We start from the raw sequence: 12,751 nt of genomic DNA on the forward strand, positions 1-12,751 counted from the left end.
CAATTCCAACACCTAGGATAATAAGGAAGATGATTGTGAATCTCAAGTCAATTTGAACCATATAACAATTCTTTCTTTCAAAACCCTTTAAAAATTAGGTGGAAGCACTTTGATCCCAGCACTCAGGAGGCAGAGGCAGAGGCAGGCAGGAGTTTAAGGCAGGAGTTTATAGATTGAGTTCTAGGACAGACACAGTAAAAAAACACAAAAATTAAATTAATTAAAATTAAAAACATAATTTCTTGATTCTCACTTGTCACGATCCACTTCTTGATCTCTTAACCCATTTTGTGCTATAACAAAATACTTGAGGCTGAGTAATTTTAAGGTAAAAATAGTTATTTGGTTTACAATTCTGAATGAATGGAGGGTTCAAACGGCACATCAGACAACTGCTGTAATACCCAAAAGGAGTTTAATAAGGTCTATTTCCTAGTTTCTAACAGTAATAAGTAGTTCAACCAGTTATTAAAGCGGTCTATACTTCCACAGTCAGGGCTACAAAATAGAAACACTATCTCAAAAACAAAACAAAACAAAACAAATATCCCTCATTCTATTTCATGGGCCCCCTTGCTGGAACTGGAATGAAAGCTATTATACCTTCATTCTAAGCTCTGTTATAAATGATAAATTGTCTAGCAGCCTAAGTTCTCAAATGAATGTTTTTGAGATAAGGTTTCAATGTGTAGTCCTGGCTGTCCTCAAACTCACAAAGATCTACCTGCATCTACCTCCCAAGTACTGGGATTAATGAAAAGCATGAGCCACCAGTGCCCAGCTACACAGAGGCTGTCATATATGCCATATCTAGAACTGGTACACATCATCTGTATCCATAGGCTACTAGCTAGAGTGCAATCTTTCCTTCATACCTACGTAACTACAAAGTAGAAACGCTAACTTGCTGTGTATGAAAAGGAAAATAAAATATGGCTATCATGATAGTATTTGTCCCAGGGGCCTCATTCAACTCCAGAGCCATAAATCCAATTACTTATTCAAAATCTTAGACAGCATTTGCTATCTGCCTCTAACTTACCATCCCATAAAGTGAATTTCTGACCTGATCTTCTCTTTCCTAGTGACATCTCTCTCTCTCTCTCTCTCTCTCTCTCTCTCTCTCTCTCTCTCTCTCTCTCTCTTCACCCCAGCATTTTACATTCAGTCTATCAACAAATCCAAGGGCTTAGGATGTTGCTCAGTGGTACAATACCTGCTAGAAAGTACAAAGTCTTGGGTTAAATCACCAGCATTGTTGTTGGGGGCAGGGTAAAACATATCAGATTTGATCTATTTTCAAACTATTCAAAATCTGATTTTTCTTTCTCTGCTTTCCTGATACAACTCTCTCCTCCATAGTTCTTTTACCTTGTCCCTTAAAGTCTATTCTCTATACTGTAACCAAAGTGTTCCTATTAAGATGTGAGAACTGGGGCTTAGCTGTCCAAGTACTTACCAAGTTTAGTTGCCAATACCCATGTAAAAGACTGGCTGCTTGCTGCTTTTTTTTTTTTTTTTTTTTTGCTAGACAGTCTAGCCAAATGAGTAAGTTTCAAGTTCACTAAGAGACCTTCTCTCAAAAAGAATAAGGTAGACAGAAATTGAGGAAGACAGCTGACATCAACCTCCAGCTTCCACATGCATACATGAGCACACATGCGTGCACACACACACACATACACATGTGCATACACACATGAACAAATAAAAATAAACACAAAAACCTGTGATATCAGGTCACTCAGCTCTGGCTAACGAAACTTAAATAAGGCCTTCCTTTCCCTTTAAAATGTTAAACTCCTTTACAACGGTCTTTGGCCATGCCCCAAGCCCTCTGGAATTTCATCTCCCACTGGCTTTCAATTCTTTTGAGTTACTCCAGCAACTCTGGTCTCTTACTACAATAAATAAGGTACATTCTTCACACAAGTGTGTTAGTTCTCCAAGGAATGCACTCCCATTTTCTTTCTTCCAACTCTTGTGCGAATGCCACCTTCTAAAACTGAGGTCTGCCTTGTTCTCAGTGTACCTCCCCAGGCCTACTTTGCTTCCCTGAAAATTTTCACAGAACTTATTATCTTCAAACATACTATGTAATCTCCTTTCTGAAGCCAGGCATGATGGTGCATGTCTTTAGCCCCAACACTCAAGAGGCAGAGGCAGGACTGTCTTAAGTTCAAGGACAGCTTGGGTTCAGAGCACACATAAAATAGCCTTAATTACATAGTGAGACTCTAAACAGTTTGGAAAAAGGGTTTGAGGAGTCAGCTCAATGGTTAAGAATTTTTGTTGCTCTTTTGTGTCTTGCAGAGACATAGGTTTGGTTTCCAGCACCCACACAAAAGCTCAAAATCATCCTTAACTCTAGTTCCACGTGGTCCATCGCATCTTCTGATCCTGCGAGCACCAAGGCACATACATGGTGCAGGCAAAACGCTCATGCACATAAATCTCAAAAGTTATTTATAAAGAAATACTTTCTTTTGTTTCTTGGATGGGTTTTCGGTTTTGTTTCATTTTGTTTTTGAAACAGTCTCACGTAGTACCAGCTGGTTTCAAACTGCCTAAAGTTGCCAAGGACAGCCTTGAACACCTGATCCTCTTGCTTCCACCTCCTGAGCATCAAAATTGATTATAGGTGTGTACTACCACAGCCAGACTACAACTTTCCTTTTTGTCAACATGTACTGCTCTCCCAGAAAATAGACTCCATAAAGGGTACAGATTTTTGTTTTGAAATATATTCCTAAACTCATAAAATATTACCTGACATATTGTAGGCACTAAGTGTTTACTGAACATAGGAATACCTACTGTTCTATGAAATAACTCAATGCAAAGCAGTTTTAGGTGCCAGCAAAGCTAACAGTGACCACAGTTTTAAAATCGCCAAAGCAATGTCAGTTTATCACCTTAGCCATAAAAACACAGCGTGTCCTTGTACTATCACAGTGACTCTCTTATCCTTGATTGTTTATCCAGTACGTCAATAATATGTTGCCACTTTATGTTTCTTGGATTCAAAGGTAGTTTCAAGACAACATTAACAGAATGCAGTCAACACTCAGTTTTAGATCAATTCTAAGGACTGTCAAAATTTCATAACTAGAGCCTAAGTTGTCTGTTACTGGATTTCATTTAAAACAAGCATATACAACAAAGATTTCTGGAAGAAGCGTCTTAATTATATGTACCTTTTGTCTTGCAAATCAGCAGAAAAATAATAGTGATAGTTTTACATATTTATTACCTCGCTTTATTCTCATAGCAGTCCTCTAAGCCACATTTGCGCTAACAGAAGTTCAGTGCACAGCATACGGAGGCGTGGGGGAAGATCAAGAGGTGCCAGCAAAAAGCTTGCTGTGAGCGAATTATGTATTCATATAAAGATAATGTGTTGCAACTGTGTGACTTTTGGCTAATATGAGAAGCCACATGTAGGAAGAATCTATGGATGAAATCTAGGCAATCACTAACAACTAACAGAAATGGATACTTCTAACAACTTAGGATACCCCTGTGAGGACTCCGCAGTTCTCTAAACTGTAACCTGTTCCCTACTTGATGTTCTCTGGAAGTAGAGTAATATGATGGAGGAATGAGCATGTGGGCACAGCACATGGCAAATTGTCCATTTGACATACAAAAGCCCTGGGTTTACCCCCTCCTTATTCCCCCACCTCCCTAACCCTCCACCCCTCACCCTGAAACCAATTAGTTATTTGAAAGTAATTAAAATAGTATTTTTGTTTTGTTTTGTTTGAAGCAGTGTCACTGTATATAGTCCTGGCTGCTCTGGAACTTACCAGGACGGCCTTAAACTTACAGAGATCTGCCTGCCCCAACTCAAGAGGACTGAGATTAAAGTTATGTACCATCAAACCCAGCAAAATAGTTCTTCTAACAACACCACCAAAGAGTTATAAAAGGTTATAAACACAACTACTTGGCATTCATAGAAAAAAGATATTTTAAAATGAATATTCCTTATACATTATCAAAAACTGTACTAACAAGAATTCCTTAAAGTAACTCCAGGGCTGGAGAGATGGCTCAATAACAGGTAAAATTCTTTCTGTCAATCACTAGGACCTGAGTTTGGGTTCCCAGCATCTACTAGAGCTGGAGGACAGAGACAAAAGGATCCCAAGGGCTTGCTTGTCAGCCAGGATAGCATTGGAGTTATTGGAAAACCATCATACTATAGTACATCTTCCCCAGAAGTGCTGTCACTAACTATAGCCGCATAGTAGGAATGAAAATGAGGTTTATTTGATATTACTGTGCTCCCAGAGGAAATATGGTTAATTGAGCTCAGAGCAATTTTTACATTCTGTATAAGGTATTCCTGGGGTCCAGGAAGGAATATAAAATTACTGGGCATCATTTTCTTGATACCAGATAGTCAATAGTCTTGATATTAGAAGTAACATTTATTTATTTACCAAAGATCAAGAGAAAGCCAGGTGGTGGTAGTGCAGGCCTTTAATCCCAGCAGTTGGAAGGCAGAAGTAGGAGGAGCTCTGAGTTTGAGGCCAGCCTGGTCTGCAGAGCAAGTTCTAGGACAGCCAGGGCTACAAAGAGAACCCCTGTCTCAAAAAAACAAAAATAATGATCAAGAGAAAACAGAGAGCAAGATAACAGTAGAGGGAGAAAGAAATAACTGCCTAAGATGAGGTACAGACTGGGTAAAGTGGCTCATTAAGTATGCTAACAGACTGGTTAGTAAAGACTGGAAACAAAACAAACAAACAAAAACCAAAAGAAACCGCCTTCCAGAATGCCAGTGCATCCACAAAATATTTTTAGAAAGGGATATGTGAGCCAATGAGGATGCAGGCCTTGTTATATTAACATGAAATTATCTCTAGCACTATGGTAAAGAAAGCACAGCATGACCTCAAAAACTAGACAAGCTCCCAAACAGGTCCACTTCTTTTGAATTCAGAAGTAATATGACTGGGCTGTACAGAAGAATCACCATAGGTGAAGTGGGCAAGAGGAAAGAGGGAGCTGCAAACAATTTTAACATCTGAGGAAGACAAAAATCTAACAAGAGCTGCTAACAAAAAGGCTTATCCTGATAGGAATTTTGACAGAGAAATCCAGGAATAGGAGCAAACAAGATTTCTAAACGAAGGGGATTATGACAAGAAGTTCACGAAGTACTCACTTAAATTAATATTAAGTTGTCAACGAAACAAAATGCATTTCTGCAGCTCTAAAGGAGAAAGCAAGCTTATGATTGGAGATAAAGGGGGATTTGGTAGGTAACAAGCCTTAGAAAACACCAAAGCACAGTGAAAACACCATGGACTTTCTTCTTTGTCACTCCAAGAACATGGCTTTTCAGCTGCCACTAGACTACTCATCCTGATCAGTAAAACAGGGGAAAGAAAAACAATCGAAGTCTGATTGCTTTAGTCTGCTGTACTGCTGTAATTTTTCGGGCCTCCAAACACAATTAAATCAATTCTGCAATTACATTTAAGACATGCCATAATTCAACTATCCAGTCCAACATTCCTTTTGGTCGACTTAAAATAGATTGCCAGCATATATAAGCAACGATACAAGATAATTTTTTTTTTAAATAAAAGGTGAATGGATGCCTAAAGGAAGGTGTTAAGTCAGGAAAAAGAAATGGGTTCAGAAAAGGAGGAACACAGACACACTGAAAACAGCCACTCTCCGAAGGACATTTTTGCATATACCTAGACAAGTATTAATAGCAACAGCTAAAACTTACTGCACATACACACACCTTCCTGCCTTAGTGAGAACACCACTTTTCAGAGGCATGATGCAACCTAAGATGTGTTTTAATACAGTGGGCCTCATTATAAAGCAGATCCCATCCTAGAATATTCCCTAGTCAGTGCATTATTATAATTATACAGCTTAGTCAAGACTGCCTAAGAGATCTTGAAAACAGAAAATAATACAATTCTAATTGCATTACAGTTTTAAGAAACTCTGTTCTCTAAAAACACAGCATGAAAGGAACAGGTAATAAATATCACACCCTGGTATCACACATTTTAAATTATATACGTATTTATTATTAACCACCTGGTAATATTATATCATGTACATGTCATGCCATAAGGTCAGAAAAAGAAATTGTCGTCAAGGAAATAGAAATGGTCAGAATTAAAAGCTTAATGGCAAGATTATAAGATACTGAATAAATATTTAGTAAGTTCTTGTTATGTATTAGAATATTTTATTTTGGGAACCTATACAGTAATACAAAAATGGGTCATAAAATCTGTTCATTCTCCAACATAATTTTACATACAAATGTCTACATCCTATGTTGAAGATGCTTGATAACAGCAATTAAAAAAAATAATAACCTAATGTCCAAAAATGTTATCATTTAAATCATACTTTATCTAGGGACACATTAGTTTTGTTGTACTATTGTTTCAAAAGTTACAAATCTGTATATAAAATGTATTGGCCAAGCATTAAAAAAGACTGGTTGTAATATATGCAAATAATTTATATTTATAGCAATTATACATTGTGGGTACTTTTTGTATTTTTCCCCCTAACTTTTCAATAATGGATATGTTTTCCTTTTGTAATTAGTTTTTGGTACAGCTGAAATTTCTCTTTGACAATTTTTTTTAAACTCAGGTAAGATAAAAATTTATAATAAAATGTCATTACACACATTCATAATGTTTTAATCTTTCAGTGTACTTAATAATTAAAGAGATTCCTTTAAGTTCATATAAAAAGACAGTGAATTAAAAGACCACAGGATACTTCAGTTCCCTCTGAGTTGATGTTAACTTTGAACTGCTGGGTATAGGGCACATGCCAGGAATCCCAGCACTTAGGAAGTAGTGGCAGAAGGACAGGAGTTCTAACTGCAGCCTCAGCCACATACTGAGCTTCTGAGGAGCCTGGGACCCACGATACTACTTCCCAGAAGAATTTATTTTGTTATGTATAGTGTTTGTCATCTTTTTCCTTCTTATCATCACCAGACATTAAACCCTAGGAAGAGTGCAATGGGAAACATCTGCTTTTAGCCAAATAAATTAAGAATAGAGTTTCAGGAGATACAAACATGCCTTCAGTTATGAGTGGTTTAGTTTAACTTCATCTGGCCTAGAGGTCCTCAAGCACTGGGACATGGGGATTGCCTAGAAAGTATCAAACAAAGTTACAGCCCTAATACTCACTACTTCAGAAAGAAGGGGGAGGGGGCAAGGTAAGAGATCCAAGTGCTCTAGCTCTCCAAAGTAAATAACGAAATCTTCCAAACAGGAATGCAAACTGTCCTAATAACCCTGACATAAAGTTCTCAAGTTAGTGTCATCTCCGAGAATTATCCTTGTATAACTCCTATCCATTAAGTCGCCCATACTTCTATCCTAGTCCTCACACATCTATACAGTTCAAGACACCCATACAGGCCCTGCAGAGTAAAGGCCAGACACACCTGTGCCTGGTAAGACAAAGGCATATCCGATTCCTGGGGAAAATAGACAGCAGATGTGACCCCTAGCATTTCTCCATTAAAAACAATGTATCCTAAAAATAAATTTCCATGTCAACGGAACAAAGTTGTTTATAAATAAGAAGGAATGTGGAGGTGTGGGGAAGACAAGAGGAAACTTCAGCAAGTCAAGTACCAAAAGCCAGGAAACACGACAGAATGAATGGTAACTAGGGATAAGGGAAACAGACTGAACTAGGAAATGGATGAAGGGAAGAGCTTTATCCTTGGAATCGAAGAAGCTGGGGCAAATAAGGAAATGCAAGTGGAAACTGACCCGAGCATGAATTCAAATGGGAAGCTGGGATTATTTCAAATTAAGAAATAAGAAAAAAATGTGAGAAGTTTAGGCTGGTTCAAATGATGGTACTGAACACATTCTGGGGCAGAGATGGCATCAAAAGGTGGAAAACAAACATTATTGTGAACAGACTCCTAATGATTTCTCGAGAGTAGTGGATAAGTTTCCCAGGTAAATATAATGAAGCAGGAAAAAGAACATTGCAGAGATAAGGAGGGAGTATGAGAATTGGGAAACTTAAGCAGCAGGTTTATCTTTAAGTGAAATGAACAAAATTAAAGTCACTCTACTCAATTGTTTGTAAGGTGTTGTTCATGTGATACAATGCCCGAATAGTAAATGCAGTAAGTTTTACAAACAGAGAAAAGAGAATAAATTAAGTACTTTGACAAGGTAGGTTGGTTGAATGATGCAAGGACAAGCTAACAAAAGCCAAGTACTAAAGACAGGTAAACATGAAAGATGAAAAAGAAGGGACAGAAATGGCAGCGACACAGATAATTAAACCCACTAAAACCAAAAAGCCCACGAAGGGTATCAATTAAGGCGTGGATGTGCACTGAAAGGCTAACCCAAATCGCCAGCTGTGCAAGGGAGCAAAGGGTCAAGTGAAACCTGATGGAATCTTGACAGCCTTGGGGTTCTGGGAGTAAGTGGCTTCCAAAGTGTCCAAAAGGACTTGTGAAGGTAACAACAGATTGCGAGGCCAGGGAGCAGTGGAATGGAGTAGAGGCCCTCAAGAGGACCAGGGTAAGAGGAGCAAAAATGTTCTTCAGTGGAAACTAAGGTTAGAGGTAAGTAGGTACAGTTGGGAAATGAGCCGGGTGGTGGTTGAGGATAGAGGTTACAGTTAGCAAGGAAGTACTGACAAACGTTATTATTCGGGGATCAGAGACCAGGATGGGAAAAGCTTCAGAACAGTAAAAAATGGGGCTGAAAAAGTAAAGACTACACCAAAATCCCCGCCGGGGCAAAACCGGTCAAAAGAAAAATCCCCTAAACAAGTAGAAAAGTGGGAAGGGGACCAGGGCCTGCAAAGGGAAGATAGTGAGGAGAGTATTGAGAGATGCGCTCCGTCATCCCCACGACTAGGGAGTAAGCACACACGGCAGGCAGTTCCTAGGTCTAGGGGATCGAAGGGTACTGCTCCGGCCACTAAGCTCCATCCTCGACGCCGTCCCTGCCGGCTAGCTAAAAGGAAAAACATCTCAGGGATGCAGGGCTGGAAGCCTCAGTCAGGCGTGACCTTCTCCACCAACCCGGAGTTTCGCCCCCTAGGGAAAGGCTCCAGCTCTGCCCCCGCTGCCCCAACCCCATCTGGGTGGGGGCCGGGGAACCCCCCCCCGGGGGCCATCGTGTATGTTTACGTAGCGAGAAGCCACAAGACAGAGGGGGACACTCCGCAGATAACCACCTCCCCGTAGGCTGCCAAGCACCGCCGGGGCTCCGTCCGCTGCCTCGGTTCCTCACATAAACACTGACCCGCCGAGCCCCCGACGCGCGAGCACTGGGGGATGGCGCCGCCACTCACCTCTTCAGGAATGGCCGGGTCCGCGGCCGAAGAGGCCGCGGCGCCAGCGCCGGCCTCCGGCTCCATGTCGCCATTGAACAGAGCCTGTCCCTGTTCGGCGCCGCCGCCGCCGCCGCCACCACCGCCGCCGCCGCCGCCGCCACCGCCACCGCTGCTGCTGCCACCGCCGCCACTCAGCGCCGCCATCTTCGAAGCGCGAGCCGGGCTGAGTGGCCGCCGCGGGGCGGGGAGGGGGAAGGGAGGCGCAGGGCGGGCGGAGGCGGGAGCGGAGGCACGGGGGGCGTGGGCGGAGCGGCCCGGGCGGAGGCCACCTCTGGAACCCGCCAGCGGTCCCCGGCGCAGCCGAGCCTGAGGGGACTTGGGGGGGTGGGGGCGGAGACGACGAGGAGTCGCCGCGGCAACGGCGTCACCCGCAAGTCATGGCCGTGACGTCACCTGGATGCGTGACGTCATCCGAGGAGCACCCTCGCGCCGCTGTCTCCAGGGGAGTGTTCCTTCTCCTCCAACCACCCTCGCGCTCACAGGTTTCTACCCGCACAGTTTCCATGGCGCCGGCTTCCTACTTTTCCTCCGTCCCCAGCCTGTTCTGTCATGTGGGATTTACTAGAAGAGCAGGGGTGGTGTTCTAAAAGAAGTTAAAATCCTAGAGGGAAGAAGGCCGGGAAGTCTATACTACTTGTTACTGCCATTACAAAGAAGCTCTGGGTGTCGTAAAAATAAGACTTTAAAGTCCAAGGTTGAAACATCAGCCAAGCCAAATGTCATAGAAATATGTCTTAGAGCAGCTGAATTCTCAGTATGCTGTTCGTATCCTGTCTATGTTTGATCTGTTGAAGTGAATATAAATGAAAATCTAAACCTGGTCTTCAGTGTATTTGCTGCCTAGTTTCAGTCACTTACTATCAAGTGGTTCCTTCCGTGCACTAGGGCCTGAGGAAAACACATAGCCATTCTAGACATCTTAAGGATCAAAACTAATTTTTATTCCAAAGAAAAAGCATTTGTAGACCCTGTTGCAAGGCATTCTCTTCAAACTACATATGAAAAAAAAAAAAAACTGGGAGAAGAGAATTAAATTATCTTAGAGAAGCCCAAGTTGCAGAATGAAATTAAACCTAATTTCTTTATATAAATTACATGGGTAAAGTACATTTAACTCTAAGAAGGGAATAATGGAGAGAGGAAGTGTGTTGAGGAAAAGAGAAAACAGGAGTGAAAAACAGAAGTTACCAATAGTGTACAGTAATTGCCAATTTAACTGAACATGGAGTCACAGACACTGGCGTTGATTCGTCTGTGTGTACACGCGTGCACTTCTGTTAATGGGAAGGGGGCGCTCACCACTAACCTCTTTATTGCCTTCAGGATGAATTGAGAGGTAGAAAGCTTCTGACAACAGGATGTCTGCCTATTTGATCTGCTCTCCATCAGTCTAGGAACTGATGCTTCGTTTCGAGGTAAGCAGTGCATGTATGACTGCTTAGTGAATCAAAGCATTGTTCTTGTATATCGAAAAAAAATCACCAATCAAACAGCTATTCTGTGTTTGCCAATGACACTGTACGTTCTTTTCCAAGCGTGGATGCTCCCTTGAGAACTACATTTAAGTCAGAAGATGGTTTGACCCATGTGAGTGAAGGAGATGATCATAGACTATGTTATCAAGCTACCCTAGTTTAAGGCACTTTTTTTAAAGCCATAAGTACATAATGTCTAAGCATACTAAAATAGGGCCAGCAACCAAGCAAGGGACACTCCCCCTTGATTTTGTCTGAAACACAGTTAGGGTTTGGGGTGTTTTTCGTTATTGTTAGTCCCCAACTGTCCTAGTTTACTTTAGGAAAGTATTCCCTAAGAATGTATCATTATAACACTTCTTTATAACATTAAAACTTCTCAGACATTTTCTCTTTTGTTTTGTTTGAGACAGGGTTTCTCCATTTCTCCGTGTAACAGCCCTTGACTGTCCTGGACTATGACTCTCAGAGATCTGACTACCTCTGCCTCCTGAGTGCTGGGATCAAAGGCATGCACCCCCACGCTCTGCCTCTAAGACGTTTTCGATGGTTCCATTATCAGCATCAATCTATACAGAGATCATGTCTTACACGATTATTTCTTCACAGGATGGCTGGCCTCATCCATTTAAGATGGATTCTTGTTAGTTTCCATTCATCCAATTTTATTATTATCATTATCATTATTATTATTGCCTCCTGTACTGGTTAGTTTTTGTTACCTAATGGTGCTCCTGCTGTATGTGTTTGTTTCCTCACCCTCAATAAAGGCTGCTGATCCTGTCTGCTCCCGTTGTCTGTGTTCTAGATTTCTCCACTGCTACCAGACAAGCTCAAGATTTTTCAGGCCTTCTAACTCTCTAACTGGCAGAGAAAAAGGAACCAAATAAAGAATCCTAGACTGTAACATTTTTGAGACCTTGTCCAGGATTTCTGGTCCAAGACCACCAACTCGTCAAAGTTGTCACTTAGATGCTGATGTCTAATTGTGACTTTAATAAGTAGAGTCTGCATGTCACTCAGATTTGGCCCATGTCGCTTGCTTCCGCTGGACATTACATCGGGTACATGGGCAGAGGTATCTATTGCTGATGATACATGTCTCACGTCACACTTCAAGAATATACACTACCTGCTGAGCATTGGTGGCATATGCCTTCAAGTCTGAGCACTCGGAAGGCAGAGGCAAGCGATCTCTCTAAATTATATCTTAGTATGTCCAGCCAGGGCTATACAGAGGAACCCTGTCTCAGAAAACAAACAAACAGAATATACAGTGTTGCCAAAGTTTTACGTTCTGAATTGTTGCCAGCCGTTAAGTTTCATCATGAGCCCTTAGATCAAGCCTCCTCTGAGGCACTTTGACCATTGCCTTTCACTTCTCACACTTTTTGTCAGCTCAAAGCAGGTAAGAAGCCCCCAAATCCCTAACAGCAGGTAGGGTGACCTTTGAGAAGAGAGCATGAGGGACTAGGAGTTAGACTCCCTGGTAGGCAGACATATAGGGAGAAGGGCCGTGACTAAGTAATAAAGATGTTGAACTTTCAAGATGGCTGGCTTCTTCCTCCTCCCGCTCCTGACCTGAGACAAAAGCATCAGAGCTTTAAACAAAGGCTTGTGGGCTTTTGTCCTGCCAGCATTCCCCACTGCTGATGGGCTGGTTTAACAAGTTCGAGGCCAGATCTGGACAGGTTTACACAGTAGTTGTGGGCCAATCAGCCACCCCGTCTTCCTGCAGACTGACCGGCCCTAAATTAGGAAAGGAAGACCTTTCAGAAACTTGAAAAGCCCGAGACCTGACTACGACATGGGTTTCCAGCTTCTCGTGCCCAGCATCAGTTCTGCGAAGGATCTTTTGCTCTGTGCCTGCTGTATATTCGTTT

The 12,751-nt window shown here is 41.8% G+C and overlaps 1 protein-coding gene and 1 long non-coding RNA gene across 17 annotated transcripts in view; one reads left to right on the top strand and one right to left on the bottom strand.

The window, feature by feature from the left end:
- Positions 1-9,701, bottom strand: part of Braf (B-Raf proto-oncogene, serine/threonine kinase) — a 147,160-nt gene extending 137,459 nt beyond the window's left edge. For 15 of the 16 annotated variants that reach the window (XR_010065585.1, XR_010065582.1, XR_010065584.1 and 12 more), the window contains exon 1: positions 9,352-9,549. Coding sequence is in view for 6 of the 16 variants with exons in the window: in XM_063285398.1 (XP_063141468.1) it covers positions 9,352-9,537 (186 nt within the window). In the remaining 10 variants the exon portion in view is untranslated. 16 annotated transcript variants of the gene reach the window in all.
- Positions 9,702-10,518: 817 nt separating this feature from the next.
- LOC134486574 (uncharacterized) lies at positions 10,519-11,656 on the top strand. The gene is made up of 2 exons (XR_010065785.1): positions 10,519-10,808; positions 11,282-11,656. It is a non-coding gene; the product is annotated as an uncharacterized LOC134486574 (long non-coding RNA).
- The last annotated feature ends 1,095 nt before the right edge of the window (positions 11,657-12,751 follow it).

The sequence above is a fragment of the Rattus norvegicus genome, chromosome 4 (assembly GCF_036323735.1).
Source record: "Rattus norvegicus strain BN/NHsdMcwi chromosome 4, GRCr8, whole genome shotgun sequence".
Lineage (NCBI taxonomy): Eukaryota > Metazoa > Chordata > Mammalia > Rodentia > Muridae > Rattus > Rattus norvegicus.